This window comes from Micropterus salmoides, unplaced genomic scaffold (genome assembly GCF_014851395.1).
Source record: "Micropterus salmoides isolate LMB-PRFRI ecotype aquatic unplaced genomic scaffold, ASM1485139v1 Ms_hic_scaffold_9, whole genome shotgun sequence".
In the NCBI taxonomy this organism is placed as follows: Eukaryota; Metazoa; Chordata; class Actinopteri; order Centrarchiformes; family Centrarchidae; genus Micropterus; species Micropterus salmoides.
Window position 1 is genome coordinate 33,432,176 of NW_024044681.1, and position 20,138 is coordinate 33,452,313.

A 20,138-nucleotide genomic window follows, 5' to 3' on the forward strand; every position below is an offset into this window, starting at 1 on the left:
ATATCATGTAGGAATACACAAAAATGGTTAGCAGAGGTGGTAAGGGTGAAATCACAAAATGAGTTGGAGGATGACATCACAATGGGCTTCTTTCATTTGAGATGATATACAGAGCTGACTCCTTCACCCCACATAAACACGGAGTGGACAATAAAGCAGAGACTGCAGAGAAGAAAATGAATTCAGGTGAAGTAAAGGAAATTAGAGTGTACGCAGGCAAAATCTGCCAATCCAATTAATCCTATTTCCATACTTTATAGACACCTTACTTTGAAAACCAGACATTGTCACATTTGTATACTCCTTTTTATATACAGTCTATGGTATACTCGCACTATATTCATCAATCCGACTCAATTTGATAAATAATGTTGTATGTGCTTCTCGTATCATGTAACATGAAGACTTCATAGCCTCTCTTCAGGTAGGACTCTCACACAGCAACACTTGTCTTTGTAAAGAGAGAAACTGACAGGAGTCGCTGACCTGCCTGTCGGCTCACTCTGGGCCGTTTTAGTGGATTTACCATAAAGGCTTGAATACGTTTGCACTCCAAATTTAGGTGCAGCTAGCTTAATCGCCTTCTTACAAACGAGTGACAGAAACACTCAAAGTGTTTTTTTCTAAAGAAGTCAGCCACAGATGGAGTGGATGTGCTAGGAGACAGTTCAGCAGAACAGCGTCTGCAAATGGCGATTTTTTGCGTCTTTCTTGGACACTTTAAAGTGCTTCCACACTGCCGAAATGTCAACGTAATTGTTCAGTAAAATTTATTCAGTCTTTTGACTGGTCAAACAACAAAGTGCTTTATTTTGCTTTTTTCTGCCAATTAATTTTAGTGGCCGAACATTCACTGTATCCCTACTATTGATTTTTAACTTGATTATTTTTTTTTAATTTACCGTAAAACTTCAGTTAATGGCTGAGTCCCAAATAGCCGCCTACCTCCTTTACTGGCACACATTTTGACAAATAAACGGCCTGCCTTAATTAAACGCCTGGTCTGGTTTTTATAGAAGTTCTTTGGATGTATAAAACCTCTTAAACCCCGCGCGATCGCCTGCTTTAGCTGCTTCTGAGCTGCTTAGATGGTTAATATAAATATTAATGTTTAAATGTATGATCAATATGTCAGTATGGACATGCTGAATATCATTAGATTGGTTAGATTCTCCACAATACCACTGTTGTTAATTTATTGGAAACAATACCCAAAGTCTAATTCTTCTAGATTTACCAGTGTAACCTGCATGGCTACAAGAGAGGAAAAGGAAGTGCTGACTCACGTTAACTTTGAAGCGCTCGTGAAGTCCGAATGTGTCCGTTCCTTGATTATTTATATATTCCTTTAGTCTGTCTACATAAGTATTATTCTGTTTGAAATAAATAAACTGTTTCATAGTAGTTTCAGTTTTGTGCAAAAAGAATTAAAGACCTGTCCCAAATAAAGGCAGGGTCAATTCAGCGATTTTAGCAAATAAAAGCCCGGCTATTATTCAGAGTTTTACGGTACCTTTTTTTTAATTTAATTTTATTTTTTATCAACTATCAATAGTATAATAATTCAGAGAGAGAGAGCCTTGAAAGGCTTCAGATTAAATAAGCAACTTAGATTCTGGATTCAGACCAAATAAAATGCTAAAACCCCAACCACTCTGTCGTTAAAAGGTATGCATTCAGGAAGCACAATACATCTCTGTCGAAGCACATCTTATATTTAAAAATTCTAAAGTTATCTCAGTCAGTTTGCCCCTGTGTTTTATGCATGCTGTATGTTGATAAAAAGAGAATTAATGTTTTCTTAAAAATGTTATTGCCCCTTAATTTTCCTCTAGTGCCCCTAAAAAGAAATGTAATGTCAATGTAGTGCAAGAGAGGTGGGGAGAAAGATTTTATTCCAAATGAAGAAATAAATGATAAAGTAAATGGATGCCCCCACGTCCTGTTTGTGTCTCAGTTGATACCGCCATTTAAGGCAAAATGTCCATCAAAAAAGGAAAACTTTCATCTAAACAAAGAGATTTCAGAATGGGCTTTTAAACCGCAAATGGTCTTTTTAATGTTATGACAATGACTCGTGTAATGGAAGGTTTGATTTTCACAATTGTTATGCATTACCATGTTGGGATGCAGGTCAAATCAGCAGCAATAAAATATTTTGTCCCAGATGGGGATATTGAAAAATAAATATTGTTATAGAGATCTGTGACAGGCGAATGTTGAAGAAACTGTAAAGGGGAAATGTTTTTTTTGTCAATATCTGTATTCTAACATGATATGGGAATTTATCTCAAGATCAACATCCAATTGTCTTACAGCACTGGTTCACAGAACTCCCTCCTGTGTTGACCTTTGAACTGTCAAGATTTGAATTTAACCAAGCACTGGGACGACCTGAGAAGATCCACAACAAGCTTGAGTTCCCCTCTATGCTGTACATGGACAGGTAATAGAAATATTACCATGGTATTCGTCAAGCAAGTAACCATTAATACCAAGTCTCTTTAGGACTGAATCTGTTGCTGTGGTCATTGTTTTGTTAGGTACATGGACAGGAACAGGGAAATAACCAGGATCAAAAGGGAGGAGATCAGGAGGCTGAAAGAGCATCTGACACTGCTTCAACAGCGACTGGAGAGGTAAAACTTACAATACCTGTTTATTTAGCCAAGGTCAACAAAGCTCTCTAGACAGCCATGGAGAATAATATTTCAATCTGACCGTCCCCTCTACTCTTACTTCTCTCTCCCTTTGCTTCCCTGCATCTCTTCGACACTCACTCTTTCTCTCTGTTCTCTCCCAGGTATCTGAGTTATGGCTCAGGCCCCAAGAGGTTTCCTCTGGCAGATGTCCTCCAGTACGCCATGGAGTTTGCCTCAAGTAAGCCAGTGTGCACGTCCCCAGTGGAAGACATTGACTCATCAGCGCCCCCCGGTGGCACAACAGGACAACAGCCGCCCCCACTAAGGCAATTTTTTATAACAGACAGCCTGCTGTTTGATTGTTGTCATTGCTTTTCCTCTTTTCCATCCAGTTTCAGGAAGCATGAGAAGATGAGAGAGATAAATAAAGGGAGTGCAAACAGGGCCAAATAAAAAGAAAAGTATCAAAGGGAGTTACTGCAGTAACATTTTTGTATCTGAAACCCCTCTTACTCATGATGGTAGCTCATACAAGTGTTCCAGGTCAAATTCTGCCAACCTTCTCAACTGCACAGATTTCCCATAAATTGCTTGTTGAATTGGTGAATGCTGCCTGTTCACCTTGCCTGGTCATTTTGACAACACGGTTTACAAAGATTATAAGAACATACACTACAGGGAATGTTATGCTGTCAGTTGTTATAATGGAGAATGTTCACCTGAACAGCAACCTGCATAAAGACCCTGAATCAGCTGTCGCAGTGAGAGCATTTTCCAAACACATGTTAATAAATTGGCAAGTCATGATTGTGTGATGTTCTTTGGCCACTTGGAGGCAGCTGAAACATGTTGTGAACACAGCATTAACATATCATCACTTTTTAAATTGAGATGGAAAATTAATTAGCAGACAGTTAACAAAATTAGTGCGGATTAAAATTAGCATTTATTTGGAGAAAATGTTTTGGCTAACTGGCGAACATTAGTCCAGCTCTTTAGCTGTTAAATGCTCCAGTATGTGTCTGTCTGCTGTTTGGTGCTGAGCAAGTAGTGTACCATGGGGATTTAGAGTTTTTTTTTTTTTTCTCCCTGAAAACAGCTGGCCTGTTTGGCTGAAAACTGCACTATAACAGTATTTACGGGCCAGACAGCTAAACAATGAGATGAAACTCTCTGTAAAGCTCTGTAAAGCTGAGGACAGCTGCTAATTATTTGTGGGCCCATCACTGCAAGTGACCGATTTAACAGTGTACCATTGTTTTCACATTGTTATTTGATACATTGTAGTGTTAGCCAATTTAAACCCCAAAATAATTCAGATGAAGACATTGAAGGAATGTTGTTTGAGAAAACTGGTCTTTGTTTTCATCTGTCCATCACTTCAGTTAATGACCAAAATACCTGCAAAAGTAATGCAATTCCCATCAGCCTCAGCTAAAACTTTCTGTTTTTAGTGCTACGTTTAGCAAATGTTAATTTGGTGACATGGTAAATGAAGATGATAAAGATATTACACAGCATTGTCATTGTGAAGATGGTAGCAAGTAGCTCAAAGCACTACATACCACAGCTGCTAGCATGGCTAATGGTATCTTAGTCTTCTTTATCTATTTCATTGTTAAAATAATGATTCTGCAACAAGCAGTGGAAAAACGATTTGCACAATTCAATTTCAATTACATTTTTATCATATCGTAACCTGAGGGCAGACCCATCCTGTGTAATACATACTGTATAAACTACAATGCACTGTGAGCTGCCTTTATCAGAGCCCATGCTGTGGCCACACTGCCCTTAGCTGACCTCGCTGGCACTGTCAACATTTCTTGAGGTGGTATCTGCTTTGACCCACCTAGCCTTAATAGGATTTCTATTTTCATTGTTGTTGTATTTTTTGTAACTGCAGAAAGGCTGGTATTGGAATATTGGACAGTTTCATTTTATAAACTGTGTCTCTCACCTTCCAGCACAGCCGAGCAGGACTCCTTGCCTCCCCTAGAGAGCTCAGGCCCGGCCTCAGGTCCCACTACAGCTCTGGCTGCAGCCCAGCAGCAGAGAGTACCCATTCATAAGCCCTTCACGCAGTCCCGACTACCTCCCGACCTCCCCATGCACCCTGCCCCGCGCCACATCACTGAAGAAGAGCTGAGTGTGCTCGAGGGCTGCTTGCATCGCTGGAGGAGTGAAGTGGAAAATGACACCCGTGGTAGGTCTACCTGCCTCCCATTTACAGCCCTTTATGCTTGTCTCTGTTGTGGATCCTTCAGCGTCATTAACTTGTCCATTGCTTTTACTGTAATATTGCAAAAGGAAACATGAAATTGGCACTTACTGACACATCTATATGGTGTTCTTCCCACCAGATCTGCAGGGCAGTATAACCAGAATCCACAGAACCATTGATCTAATGTACTCTGACAAATCTATGATGCAGGTGAGCAGCACTTTTCTGTAATCCGTTATATTTGCTATACAAAAAGACATACATCAACTGCTCCGTTTACTAATCAGCCTTTTGTTTCTCCTTTGTGTTGTTCCAGGTTCCATACCGGCTTCATGCGGTGCTGGTCCATGAAGGCCAGGCCAATGCGGGCCACTACTGGGCTTACATCTACGACCCACATCAGCGTTGCTGGATGAAGTACAACGACATCTCTGTCACCAAGTCGTCCTGGGAGGAGCTGGTCAGGGACTCGTTCGGAGGCTACCGCAATGCCAGTGCCTACTGTCTCATGTATATTAACGACAAGAAGCCCTTTCTCATAGAAGGTACGCATGGACCAAAGTTGAACCACTAGTAGGGTTCAAATGTATCTTTGATGCACAGTTGTGTTAATTGTGTATTCACTCATCATTTTTCTCAAAAACACTTATTGAAGCTACAGTTACAGGCCAAAAAAAAAACATCTGCTATTTATTTGTCGGGTGAAGGACTGATTCAGTCATGGGGGAAATGTTTACTATCATCATATGAAAAGCATTTCTTGGTTAACCTTTTATTGCCGGATTTCTGACTCTTTCTACATCACTTGCTACTTGCTTTGTAAACCCTGCCCGCTTCTGGTATAAATCCAAATGCAGATATGAATACAGATATTATTTCTGTGACATAAACAGATACTAGCTGTGCGTTAAACCCCTAGTAACCACACTGCATTACTGTTGCTTCTAATTAATTTAACAGTAGAATAAAATAGCAGTTATGTCCAATGTTCTATTATCTTTTGGCTCTGTTAAATCAAAGTAGTGAGTTGGTTCCACTGGGTTTGTATTGCCATTTCTCCTGTTTGGAGAAAACTATTTGTAGTGTTTCAGCCAGCTCAGGCCTGCTGTTGACAAACTGTGACAAGAACCCCGGGCTGGGTTTGAGTCTTCTTCAATTTATGTTGAGGGAGTGATGACAAAAGTTATAATATTATAATATAAAATTATAATATTATTACTTACTCTTAAAAGAACACATGTTTTAGAAGAGATTTTTAGCAGACCAGATTACTTTTATTGTTTCTGTCTTTTGTCTGTGTAGAGGAGTTTGATAAAGAAACGGGACAGATTCTCAGTGGCATGGACAAACTGCCTCCGGACCTGAAGCAGTATGTGAAGGAGGACAATGAGCTGTTTGACAAGGAGATTGAAGAGTGGGACATCCTGCAAGCCCACAAGGCCCAACAGGAGAAGCTGGCCTTGGCCACAGCAGCCGCCGCTGCTTCCTCGGCAGCATCCAGCACCCCTACTTCTTCCTCTTCCCCTCAGCCCATGAGTACTGAGTCCAGCCCTCCAGACAACACAGGTCAGGGTCCTGGCACTCAGAACACAGAGTAGAATACTTAATTGAGAATCAATACTTTGTAGGAAGATAAATACAGAAAAACTCTTGTTCCCCAGAGATGAAATGAGGAGATGACCTTGAAATATTGGCATGCAGCCTTACAACTCTAACTCCCTTTGACATGTTATTGTGTATAATAATGTGTACAATATTCACAATATATCACTAGAAATTGCTGGCTGTATAAAAGTCAGCTGTGAGGTTCATCATTCAGCCCACAGCACTGTATTGTATTGATGTATTTCTACTGGATTATGGTGAACACACAGTATGTTGATTGGCTAAAATTAGGCACTGAAAGGTATTTGTTACTAGGTTGTAGGGCTGCGATGATTTTAGTATTCGAAGCTTCGATAGATTATTTCAACGATTCATCAATGCGTCGTTTAAGAAGTACTCTAGCTTGGGGGCAGTGGCGGCCGAAACCCAGTTAACTCGTGACTGTGAGGTTCCAACTCACGGCCTAAAAAGGAGAACAACAAACGCACGTGTACATTTTCAGCTGAGGACTGCAGCTTACTTTGGCTTTAACTCAACAATCATTTCAGTTAAATGCTAAAGTTGCCGTTACTGTTACCTTGTCTGTGGTCTGCTGGCTGAACACCGGCTGCTTTTTATTCAGCTGCTGTCATGCTGTTGCTGAGGCGACATAAGTTTCGTTTTACGATGGACAGCAGTTTTGGCATTTGTGTTGTAGAAACATAAAAAAAATGCATTTTTACATTTCTCTGATGATGTCGTTGCCTTCCTTCAGTACCCCAGCAGGACCCAGAGTACATGGAGCAGCCATCACCCACAAATGACTCCAAGCATCTGCAGGAGGACACAGAGAGGGCCATCTCCAGGGCTGCTGCGGAACAGGAGGAGAGAAGCCCCGAAGCATTGTTAAATGCGGTATGTAAAACATGAAAATACACACAGTACGCCACATTCAGCACCAAGTCATCGTCACCCAGCATGTGCCTCCTGGCTTACATGTTGGTTTCTGACGATTAATCAACAAACTGAAGTGTATCCACCTGCCTTTTTATTTGGTCTTTCATGTCATCCATAGTTCTCTTTTCCCCTTGAGTAAGTCAACTCTGAGAATACTATTAGAAGTAATTGTTTGCTCAGGATCCTATTTTATTTATTAAATGTGTCATACTAGGCTCATGAAATGGAACATTTAAGTGTCAGTAGAAGAGCTTTTTAAAGCTGCTATATTCAATATGTGAAATATGCTGAGCTGCTGTGAGGGATAGTAACACAAAGACAGGATTTTTTACTAAAATACTAAACCTTTATAAAATACTTATTTGACTAACTGCTGCTGAAGGCTCTTGTAAGCCTCAGCTGAAGTTTAGAACACATTTTTGCACAGGAGAACTATGGCTCGTTCCCCACATACATACTTTACACACCTGACAATAAAATGTGTTTTGGGTGATCGGATTGCAATCGGATAGTGGTTGACCTCATGACAGTACAAGTGTAAATGCACCAGAGAAGCATTTCAAGAGGTGGTATTATGTATTTTGCCTTTTCCCTCTCCTTTGAGTTTATTACAACTACAAAAAATGTTTCATTACATATGGGCATGAGAGTGTTGTTTTAAGACATGCTTGAATAAATGGGAACCTATCCTTTAATCAAGATTCCAACACCATGTCTAATAATTGTGTCCAGTCTGTCCAAACAAGGACTGAAAGTTATTTGATCTGTCAAGTCCAGTTTTAAAAAGTCACTGAGAGTGTATCAGTCTTTTGGGAAACCCACATTACATGTTGTAGTGTTCTGAAATTTTTTTTTTTGATAAGTACTATTTTTGGATGACCTTGATGAAAGCCACAAGCGGAAACATGTTGGTCTGACAATACAGTTGTTGTGTATACTACAAGCATAGCTGGAGTTTTCACTGTATTTCATTCCTCTACATTTAATGTTCCTTGCCTTTCCATCAGTGCCCTGTCCTTCCTGTTTCATCTGTCCCATTCTCTCTGCAGTCTCTTCCCCCTCCCACCTCCCCTCAGCCTGAGATCCAGGTGAGCACCCCGTCCACCCCTCCTCCTGACCTCGTCATCGAGGATGAGTCCCTTGGCCAGCACACAGTAGAGGTGGCCATTCCTAACGTGGGGACCTTTGTTATTGAGTCAGAAGAGGGGGGGTATGATGACGAGGTAGCTTTCGCCCAGACAAGTGTTCTCTCTTTTTGTGCTTTAGAAGTCTGTGCCTGTTTGATGTATGGACTGAGAGCATCATCGCTCCTTCACATGGCTCTGCATAAGCTTTTTCACACCTGAGAAAATCTGACACTTTATGTTAACGGATTACAGGATTGGTTTGAGTCTGAAAATGCTGCACAATAAGACTGACCCCTTTATTGGCCTTCCTGCATTACTCTTGTGTGAAAAGTCTCTTCTTGAGCCGGTCTGCATCTTGGCACAAAGGCAGATTGACCTTTTGCAGAAAGCTTAGTGTTCGCCTGTATAAATAAAACCAAATGCAAGGATGTTTATGTTAGTTTGCATTGATTTCATGCAGTGATGATGGAATCATAGTTCCCCTTTCTTTCGGTTGGCTTGATCTCATCTGTAGTTGTGGGTCAGTATGTTCTGAGTGTAGAATTGTCTGCTGCTGTCAGCAGTTCAGCCTGTCTCCTGCTCTGTTAGCTATCTGTCCCACACACAGCTGTCATATGGCTGCCTTGGTTGTCACACATTATCCTTGTGAGGATTGCGCATTGTGCCGTTGAACTGACTGGCTGTGTCCCTCAATGTTGTGTCACTCTAACCAATGCATGGACTGCTGAGTGATGTCTGGCATGCCCCTACTGTGGTATGCTTTACTGTAGTGCCTCAGAGCACATAACATAGCGGTTGACCTTGCTCGGTTTGTCACAAGGACCTATTTTGTTTAACATGGTTCCTGCTTCCTGGGCAGGCAATGATGACCCCCAACATGCAGGGTATAATTATGGCCATTGGCAAATCCAGCAGCGTATATGAAAAGAATGGGCCTGAGGCAGCCTTTTTTAAGGTACACACCATCTCTCCTTTACCTTTCCTCATTTCACACTCATTCCACCTGCTCTTTCATGTGTATCCATTTCTTGGTCTTCTTCTTGTACTTTCTTACAGTGCAGATAGAAAGATAGAAACACAGTGCAGTAACTATTGCAGTGACAATGTAACTCAACAGAGTAACTCAAACCTCACATATTATCTGTAGGGAAGAGTGGGGGTGAGTTGAGCCAGGTGTCTTTAAAGTGAGGACATTTTAGGATGTGGTGCATCCCTGAGAACGATCAATTTGATTCTAAAATAAACTGTTATCAAAATATGGATTTCCAAAAAAAAAAAGGACTCTTGGCTCAGTTTGCCCCATATGAGGGTTAAGTTGAGCCACATGTTCATTGGGGACATGCAAACTCAAACACTATCATGTCCTGTGCCACCTGATGAATTTTTGTACCTCTCCCACTACTCTGTCCATTCCCACAATAGGAGTTGAAGCGTGTCTGTCATGATGGTTTCTGGTCTAAAATGCATAATGTCACATCATTTCGGTGATGCATAAGAATGCAATGTAAAATTACAGTAAAATAGCTCACTCAAATTATCCCATCCCTGCCATTTTAACCAAATTGTGTCATCCAGCAGTTTAAGGGTAACAGTATAGCCTCATATTGTAACTTCCTAAAGCACTAACACATTTTCTCAAACCTGTAACCTGTAATTGTTCAGACACAAGAATCAGGACTCCTTGAACATAAAATGTAAAAATGACTTTGAACGGCAAAAAACAGTTTTTTGATCTTAAATGTGCTTATCACATATTCCATGGGCCTCTCTCCATCACAGGTTGTGTAAAATAGATGACTCTTCAAAAAATGTGTGGTCACATGATCAATTTTGTCTATGGCTGCCGAGAAACAAGGGCTGGCTCAACTTCCCCGCAGGCTCAAATCACCCCGCTCTCCCCTATTCAGACTTGTGCTGCACTGGTGCTCAGCTCTGAACCGCTGAACTTTCTGGGCAGAACATTAGATTATTGAAATGAGCCAAATCCTGTCAGCACTTATATTGTTGCCAAAATCATCTTGTTTAAAACCTTCTGGGAATTAAGTTATCCAATGCTTGTAGCCCATCCCTTTAAACTGAGCACTTGAGCCTCTCTCTCAAGAAATAAAGCAGTCAAAAATGTAAGCTGAGCTAAAAAGTTTTCTGTGTCGCTTCTCAATAGGGCCAATGAATAGTGAAGCAAAATAGAGATGAATTTCTAAGGGGAAAATTCGAGATGCAAATAAGGATCTCACAGTATCCAAGAATGTATTGGGAAAGATTTTCATATATAGATTACCTCCATAATAATCCTGTTTAAGTGCATAAGTTTTCCACTTCAGAGAGAGTGAGAAAGAGAGTTAAAGAGAGTGAGCGTATGTGTGTCCCCAGCTAAAGTATTTGATATGATATTGATATTGTATGAAGAGAGTGTTGGGAAGGTTACTTTAGAAATGGAATATAGGAATAGGTTACCAATAACAAGTTCCGCCATTTAAAAGGTAAAAGTAATGTAATGTATTACATTTAATAACTTTTTTAATTCTTTTCTAAATTTCTAATGAAAGTTTTCAACGGTTAACCATTTTCAAAAGACGGCTTGAGGGGCAATTTAACTAGCAGACGGGCAGCTGAGAACCAACCCCAAAACATTGGAATAGCATCAAACTTTACTAATGGCAAAGACATTGTGCACATGAAAAACATGCAAAGCAACAAAATGAATACTATTCAACATAAAGCCGAGCATTTTACAGAAAATATTTAAATGTAACCATGTGTATGTTTTGAAGAAGTATGAGCCTAAAATTGCAAGTGCGTTGTGACTTTGTAAGCCAGCTCGAAGTTATCTGTCTAGAAGTTCATAATCTGAACAATTGAAATTTATTTAATTGTAAAGTAAAATCCTATGTGGTTACCTTTTAAGTTCTTGGCTGAAGAGGACCTGAATAAGGAACAGTATCCATGTCCATACAACCTCAACCTTTAGTCAGAGCGTTTAACCATGACTGGTCACTTCTTTTTGTCTCTGATCAGGCCATAAAGCTGGAGTATGCTCGTCTCCTGAGATTTGCCCAAGAGGACACTCCTCCTGAGAATGACTACCGACTACAGCACATCATCGTCTACTTCATCCAAAACCAGGCACCCAAGAAGATCTTGGAGAGGACTCTGCTCACACAGTTTGCTGACAGGAACCTGGCCTTCGATGAGAGGTAGGTTAGACTACTCACTGCCACAACAAAAATCTGGTGTACAATAAAGTACCTTCTGTTCTCTCTTTTTTTATGGTTGTTTTAAATGTAGTCCCTTAAAGGATTACATTCTATAATTTACATAAACCCACCTTCTCAAAATGACCAGCAGAGGGTAGCAGAGACCTTGACTCGGGCATACAGGACACGCAGGTTTACTGTCAGCACAGACCGACAGTGTCTCATCTGGACAATGCTTTTATGCTGCAAATTTCCTCAGTCTTTGAATCAAACACAAATCTTAGGAGACGCATGTGTAATAATGGCTTTTTTAATACTGCTGCAAATATGAAGATTCCCTCCCCATTAACATTGTGACGCACATGTCATTAGGGTACGTAACGCCCATTACTATCTCTTAAAACTTTTTGACTACGCTTGTTGGCCTCAATCCATATTCATGAGTGAAAAATTGATTTTTCCTCTCTCCTCTATTTTGAGCAAGATAATTAGATTTATGTGTGCATGTGGCCTCAATAGGAGCCTCCGGAGGAGTGTTTCACTTCTCCTCTCAGCACTAAAGAGTGATTCATTAGGCCACGTTAAGGCCTAGGGGCAGAGTGGACTGTTTCATCTCCTGGAGTACCTCGCTGTGACTCATCGCTAACGCAGGTTCCCCTTCCTGTCCCCCCACCTCCCCCACAGATGTAAGAGCATTATGAACGTTGCACGTGCCAAACTGGACCTAATTAAGCCTGAGGAGGTCAACATGGATGAATATGAGGTCAGCAGTGGTGTTTTCTGGGTTTTATTTATCTTAAATAGCAGATTTCAGTCCTTCTATACAGCCTGTAATGCAGCATCATAGATTGTCTTTATAGCCTTTGCTGTAACATAGTTAATCATTACAAATGCTAGTATTTGCTTGTCAATGCTAATTTTAATATTGGATTTGAATTTCAGTGAAATTCTGTATTAACTTCTGTTTATCTTAATCAGATGTGGCATCAAGCCTACAGGAATTTCCGCGAGACAACCATCTTAATGATGACGGGCTTGGAGCTCTTTCAGAAGACCAAGTATGGTGACACCTTTCCAGGGCTCCTCCCAATATCTAATAGTGGAAACATTTAACTCAGTCTGCAACTATCTTGTAAGAGCTTTAACTCATACGAGTTTAATGTAGCACATTATTTTTTGTTAAATTCCCATCTGTAGCAGCCAGTAAATGTGGAAACGTCCCCTGCAGAGGGCAGCAACTTACAATCTGTGTAGCTCCCAGCTTTATAGTTGTGCCGTGGGTTCATCAAGTTTATTTCACCTTTGAAATGGGTTCCTCTAAGCTTTGAGGCCAGCTTTGAAGCTATTTTATCTGAACATCTGGATATCTCTTTCTCCCCAGTTATGTGGAGGCTCTGATGTATCTGATTTACTCGTACCAGTACAACAAGGAGCTTTTGTCAAAAGGGCTGTACCGAGGGCACGACGAGGAGCTGCTTGGCCATTACCGTCGAGAGTGTTTGCTGGTGAGGCAGTGCATGCAGTAACACAGGGATTCATTTCTAACAACCTGTCAGTTCTCTGTTGAAATGAGTGGAAATTTTTATTACTTGTATGTCACATTTAACAGTGATTACAAAGAGGGCTATAGCTCTGTACAGGGTCAGGTTTAGAATGCAGGAGGTCTTTTGTTGTGATCGGACCATCCCTTCTTTGTCACTCACTTTCCTCTGTATCAAACTTTGTCTGCTAAAGTGACTCAGCAAAACTAACATGGCCAGACATTTCCCCTTCAATACCGAGCTGTGGTACTATAATCAAATTGCTTTTGCGGAGATATTGCTTTGGCTCGCTTGCAGCCCACAAAAGATTCTGCTGAAGGTTTTTCATCTGATACTGACAGATGAAAATCCTTTCAGAGTTGTGATGTGAGCCCCTTTTCATTTCACCCCCACCAAGTTCCAGGCTGCGCTCTGGTATTATTGGTTAGGACTGAGGGTATTTTGGTCTGATCAGCTTCGTACTGGTCTTTAGCAGCCCTCTCGCTGCTGCACTCAGTAACCTTACACCAGCATTGTGCTCATAATGTAATCATTGGAGTGGGAATAGGAAGCAGGAGGGCCAGCGAGTGTAAACACATTACCATGAGACACAAGCATGTCCTCAGCTAACCTCAAACCTCAGCTCTGCACAGCCTGATCGGTCATCTTAGATCTCTGGCCAGAACCTCTGGCTGCGTCCGCTCAGCTGTTTACCTTCAGCTCTTGTTTTAATTGAAAACACTGCTAACATTGACACAGTAAATGTAGTTGGATGTTTTGCAAATCCAGCCTTGCAGTCCCCCTATTCCAAACTGGCTTGCAAAAAAACGTGTCGTTTCCTCAGAGATGAGGTCAGTGAGTTTCTGTGACAGCAAGGTGGTTTTGGCCAAGAACAGGAAGAAAAGCTTGTATCCACATGAATGCTAGCAAGGCTGGACCCACTTCAGTTCCACTGGCTCTAGAATATTCTGTGAAAATAAAGATGTATGTGGGATTACTTTGCAGCACTTATCTATTGGAAGAAATGGAAAACTTCCCTGAAAAGAACATAACGAACGCTGAAATGGATGACACAGTAAAAATGTAGACACTCAAGAACATTTGTTTGGAGGAAAAACAACAACATTAGATAACACAAATATATAAAAAAAAAAAAAAAAAAGCAAAGCAGAGTCAGCAATGCATGTTATTTGACAGTTATTTCCCAGAATTAAGAGTAATTAGTAATCTTCCTCTTCTTGGCCAAGACATTCTGCTGTCTAAAAGCCATGAGGACAACTTGGCCTTTCATCCCAATGCTTGAGTCAACAGCAGAGTTTTTCAAACTGTGAGGGGCCTCCCCAGGGGGGGAGCAGGAGAGTTGACGGGGGAATGTGGATCACCAGATGTGAGGCAAAGAGACTGTGAGAGGTGAAAGAGACAGGTGCATGCCAGAGTTCCAAAAACAACTGAAGGTTAGTTATTGTTGTTTGGCTGCTGATTTGGCCCGTTAATAAACACATCAGCAGTCGGAGCAGGCGGCGGCGGCTGTGTTACAGCTCATTGGAGGCAGGCTAAGGTACTTCAAAAACCAAAATACGTACTCCTCCTTTGAGTCAGAACTCTACACTTACACTTTCTGAGGATACTACCTCCATGAATAACTGTCATAAATCAGCTTAGAAATCTCTGAAAAAAGACGCCCCTTTAAACTGCAGAACTTGCCTGAGAATCATTAAGTTTAAGTATCACAGTGATCCAGTGATAGTTGTCTGTACATTCATTGCAAACAGGAGCTGCTGATAGCTAATTGGGCATACTTTCAATGGTGCCAGTATTGACTAAATCAGTTCCAAGCCCACAGCTAACTAATGACTCTGTGGCAACATTTTACTTCTTGCTTGCATCCACCAAAACCCCTAAATTTGGGAACTGTAGATCCAAAAGTTACTATGACATTCTCCCAAATTGAAGTAAGACGAAGAACAGTAGTAGGAGTTAGAACATCTATTAATATTAACTTTTTATATTAACTAGGTCAGTATGGGCTCAGTTGTTTCAGTTTTGTCTGGGGTGCTGCTCAGGGCTATATCAGATGTACAAGGAATGAATGTATTAGAGAATTGTTTTAGCAACACATATAATGTTATGTATTCATCAGTGTGTCCACCCCCCCAATAGAAATTAAACGAGCAAGCGGCTGCCATGTTTGAGTCAGGAGAAGAGCCGGAGGTGACCACGGGCCTAGGCATCATGAACGAGCTGGTGGTGCCCTGCATCCCTCTGCTCCTGATCCACGACACTGAGAGGGACATGCTGGCGGTGGAGGACATGAGGAACCGCTGGTGCTCCTACCTGGGCCAAGAGATGGAATGTGAGTCCCCGGGAGAGGAGGAACAGACACGGCCTATTAGATATTTCTGGAGAGTTGAAGTCTTAGGTTACTAGTACATTCCCTGTACCCCTGCCAAAGATCGTCATAATCAGGCCACTGCTCAGTTCACACATTAGAAAGGCTTCGTGGGTTGTGCAGCAATTTGTGAGAATTTGATGATTTTTATATATAAGAGTACACTGAATGTCTATGGTTTTGAATAAAACAACCAATTTGGACAGATCCCCTTGGGCTCTTGGAAATTATAATTTTTTTAATTATCTGACATTTTGTAGACAAAACAATTAATCAGTCAATCCAGAAAATAATCAGCAGATTAATCAGTTTGATAAAAATAATTATCAGTTGCAGCTCTATTATAAGCTATTTATTAAATGTTTTATGCTGCTTAGAAATGCTAAATAGTGGGACTTACTGTGTGTTCACATACAACGCAAATTTTATCCTTCGGCGCTTTCCTCGCAGGGGTTTTATCACTGGACAACTGCCAAGTATTCACACACACAACACGATAACGCGAATAAATACAACCTGCGATTACTACAGCTGTATGAACTCCGTAAACATTTTGCTGTGATTTAATTGTAATAAACGGATCAAACTGATGCAGACAAAACTACATTATGATGCAGATTTGTTAAACATTTGTCAGGTCTGCCAGCAAGACAGCAGGACAACAACTTCTAAAATGTTTGTTTTCTGAATGGAGTTCGGATCGATCGGGGCTATGCTAACTTGTTCACGGTAAAGTACAACAATAGCTGTAATAATGAAACAGACACATATTTTCTGAACTCACCAGGTAGCTCAACTTCCTCGCTTTCTTTTCTCCAAGTAATGTCCAGTTTTGTTCGGTTTTTATATAAATATGAAGTCGTAGTCCAGCAGAACTGTGGATGCTAACCGACGCTAACAACAACAGTGGAACTGGATGTGCACGGAAGCTAGCTGCAGAGAAGCTCGAGTGAAGATAAATCAACGTTGTAATTCCGAACACTAAAGTAAAAAGCTAATTTAGTAAAAGCAGTTAACTGTTGTCAGAGCAGAATCCAGACCGACTGCGGGTGTTTATTTGTCTAAAAGCTGCAGTGCTGCTCCCGGCTTGCTCTTCTGTACTTCCCTGCAGTTTAACAGCATTTCACTCCTCCGCTCTCCGTGGTCCTCTTCAAACAATGGTCTGAAGTCGTCCGGACAATGTCACCCCTGATAGGCTTTCGCAACATAGCTTCATGCGAATTTCACGCTCAAACTGAAAAATTTTCGCGCGAACCAGCAAACTGTCAAAACAAGCGCGTTATCCATACTGTTCGGAACGAATTTGACTTTGTATGTAAACAAGCCACGCGAAATGCTCTTGTCGCCTTGTATGTCAACACACAGTTACAGTAGTATTGCCAACATGCATGTGACTCTAAATTTGGTTGGCCCTTTGACTCACTGTCAGTATATCATCACATCAGCGTATACCAGTTTTCTTCAGAAATGGCCTAAATAGATTCAATGGCATACAGGGAGAGCTGAAACGAAAATCAGAATGTCTGTCAGATTTAGAAATGTTCAGAGGATGCTCCTGAAAATAATCTCCTGGTAGAAAAATAGGTTTGGAGAGGATTCAGTATTTTATCAGTATGTTCCAGTATCAGTCCACTCCTCACAGAGCCTGTTCTCAGAGTTCCTGGCCTTTGTTCAGGGAAAGCTGAGTATTATCACCCAGACCTCTGTCCACTGGAGCTCTACAATCTGTGTCTGATGTGGAACATGCTTTTAAGCTACTTGTGATATCACATTGAAAATATTTACCCTGTGATTTCTGTCTTAAGAATCTGATTTTTCACTACATTGTGATGCAAGTTAATCACTTATTATCTTTCTGTCTGTCCTCCTCCTGCTGGCAGCCAACCTCCAGGAAAAGCTGACCGACTTCCTCCCCAAGTTACTGGACTGCTCGACGGAGATCAAAAGCTTCCACGACCCTCCCAAGCTGCCCTCCTACTCCACCCTGGAGCTGTGTGAGCGATTCAGCCGCATCATGGCCGCCATCTGCAGGGTGCCCACCGAGGGAAGATGAGCTCGGAAGGGACGGCCAGACACCTCTCCCTGATCACAGGGCAGAAATCCATGGACCTCTCTTAACCCATGCCTTCCTTTATAAATCCAGGGGTCACTCGCTTCTAGCTGTTATTCCTCTGTTACTCTTTTGCTGCTATAGGTTTTATCATTATAAATACTATTTCAATTTTATTTTAAGCAAAACACAACGGAGGAAGGAGGAGGAGAGGATGGACTGTTGGGAGGGAATAAAGAAATGAGAGAGGAGAAGTTGATGGAAAAACAGTGGCAATCATGCAGTGGTTGAGAGCCAAGCACATTCTGCTTCAGCATTGCAAAAAAAAAAAAAAAAAAAAGAGTTTGAGGGTTTTTCATAGATTATTATTGTTGTTGTTGCTGTTTGATTCAAGCTTCCCCGACCACACTCCTAACCCTTCCTAAAGCATCCCTCTCTGCGTGAAAAGGATCACCCTGCTGCTCAGCCTCCAGTTTGGTACAGTATTACCATGTTTTGTTTTATTTTTCTAAGGAAGTAAGGAAGAGAGCCTTCAGATTTATCCGCGGCTCAGAGTATCTCAAATGGGCCTCATGTCTTTGTGGACTGTGCCAGAATGAGATGTTTTAAGTGCTGTGGTAGACAGCCATGGACTTCCTGTGGCTTGTTAATAAATCGAGAGAATAAAATTTTATTTATGGCCCTTTTAGGCCAAATAAACAAATGTTTTGCCTGATGTTGATTTTCTTTTTTCTTGCACAACAATATCTTATTACTGACATTAGTATTGACATTACATATCAGTGAAACATGCCCTTTCATTTGAGACATTAAGCTGCTGGACAGAGCGACCGACAGTCGTCAGGGTAAGTAGAGGTTCTGCTCAAAGTCACACTGACATGAATGGACTGAGTCAAACCTGAGATCTGGTCAGGAAACAAACCCGTATTTCATCCCGCTGTGCTAATTCAGCTGCTATTATGCAGCTTATTAAACTTTCATTATCATGGAGATACAAACTCCAAAGCATACAGCATGTGGCCAAAATAATAAATATACAAAAATAGGAAACTCAGTTTTAGCTGCTTTGAAATGGGGTTTTTAATGATGCAATTTTGGACTAATTTCCTGAAGTAATACCAATTTCCGGTAACACTGATCACTTCAAACAACCTGTGTAATGAAGGCAGGAAGTATTTTTCAAAACATTGCTACCAGCATTGTGCAGACCATAAAATCAAAGCCATCTTTTTAAAATGGTTGTGAATATGCTGGGCTTTATTTAGAATTTAACTGTAAGCTATAATCCAGAACCATGAAGAGTGATCACTCTGGAACTATTTGATCCTGATCCTGTTTTCTTCAGTATGTTGCACATACATGGTAACATTCACACATCACCTCTATGTTGTCATGACAAGAGTAGATTTTAGAGGAGCTGACGTTTCACTCGTCTTCAAAGTGTATCGACATATTTAGATGTGTATAAATGCACTTTTTAAAGACATGGAGTGACCTCTGTTAAACCAGGTGTCTGTCTCTCTCCCCCTTGAAAATGAGACCTCAGACCTTGTGACACATGTACAGTATGGTTTGTCTGTATTGACTGAAGGCAGTTATTTACTGGAGTTTGGAAGAACAGCTGTCAGGATCACAAAATATGAACCCAAACTTCTGGACACTTACAATAACTTTGGCTTACAGTAGGCTGACAAGCTGCCTGACTCTCCGGGATGCACTTCAATCGACAAGTTACAACTGCTTGTGCATTCCTTCACGCCTCTGTGTGCCAGTGTCGGCCGTCAGTTGACAGCTTGTCTGCTACAACTGTGTCTGCTTTTTATGGCCGTATTTTCTTTTTTTTTTTTTAATCACTCAGCCACATTTACAGCCACAAGCATGTCATGTCATTGGCTGGAGGTTCTTTTGAGTGGTGAACCCATGTTGCTGCACACAAGCTGTTCAGCATTAAAAAAAACAAGTAGAGCAAACAGTTCTTGAAACACTTAGACTCTCAACCCTGGCACATGCTGGGTTGTTTGATTTAATCCTTCATATTAATATTCACAAGCTAACCAGAAAGATGGAAGTCATTGAAATGAGCTCCACCTTTTCCAGCTTCAACATTAAAGTGATGAACACATTAATGCATGAATAATTATTTTGATCCCATTACTTTAAGTAGATTTTGATGCTAATACACGTTACTTCTACTTAAGTACACATTTGAATGAATGACTTTATAGAGAATATTTTTATACTGTGGTAGTACCATTTTTACTTAATTAAGAACAAAGAAGAACCACATATCTGTTTTGGACTTTGGTCAGACTTTTAGAACAAGACAATTGTAACTCTTTGGACATTTAAATAATTTAAATGAAACCATGTGAGAAGTTTAGAGTGTCATTGGTAGAACTGCATCTGAAATGTGATGAAGGGCCACAAAAGCTGTCAAGCCCAAAATACTGG

The 20,138-nt window shown here is 40.9% G+C and overlaps 1 protein-coding gene across 1 annotated transcript in view; it reads left to right on the forward strand.

The window, feature by feature from the left end:
- usp25 (ubiquitin specific peptidase 25) overlaps positions 1 to 18,402 on the forward strand; it is a gene marked incomplete in the record, with an annotated part of 38,751 nt that extends 20,349 nt beyond the window's left edge. The window contains 16 exon segments of the mRNA XM_038707617.1: positions 2,319 to 2,446; positions 2,544 to 2,639; positions 2,804 to 2,968; positions 4,610 to 4,848; positions 5,006 to 5,076; positions 5,183 to 5,411; positions 6,169 to 6,432; positions 7,226 to 7,365; positions 8,457 to 8,630; positions 9,394 to 9,489; positions 11,550 to 11,728; positions 12,413 to 12,491; positions 12,707 to 12,786; positions 13,110 to 13,233; positions 15,409 to 15,601; positions 17,518 to 18,402. Of these exon segments, the coding sequence (XP_038563545.1) occupies positions 2,319 to 2,446; positions 2,544 to 2,639; positions 2,804 to 2,968; positions 4,610 to 4,848; positions 5,006 to 5,076; positions 5,183 to 5,411; positions 6,169 to 6,432; positions 7,226 to 7,365; positions 8,457 to 8,630; positions 9,394 to 9,489; positions 11,550 to 11,728; positions 12,413 to 12,491; positions 12,707 to 12,786; positions 13,110 to 13,233; positions 15,409 to 15,601; positions 17,518 to 17,690 (2,430 nt within the window).
- Positions 18,403 to 20,138: the final 1,736 nt, after the last annotated feature.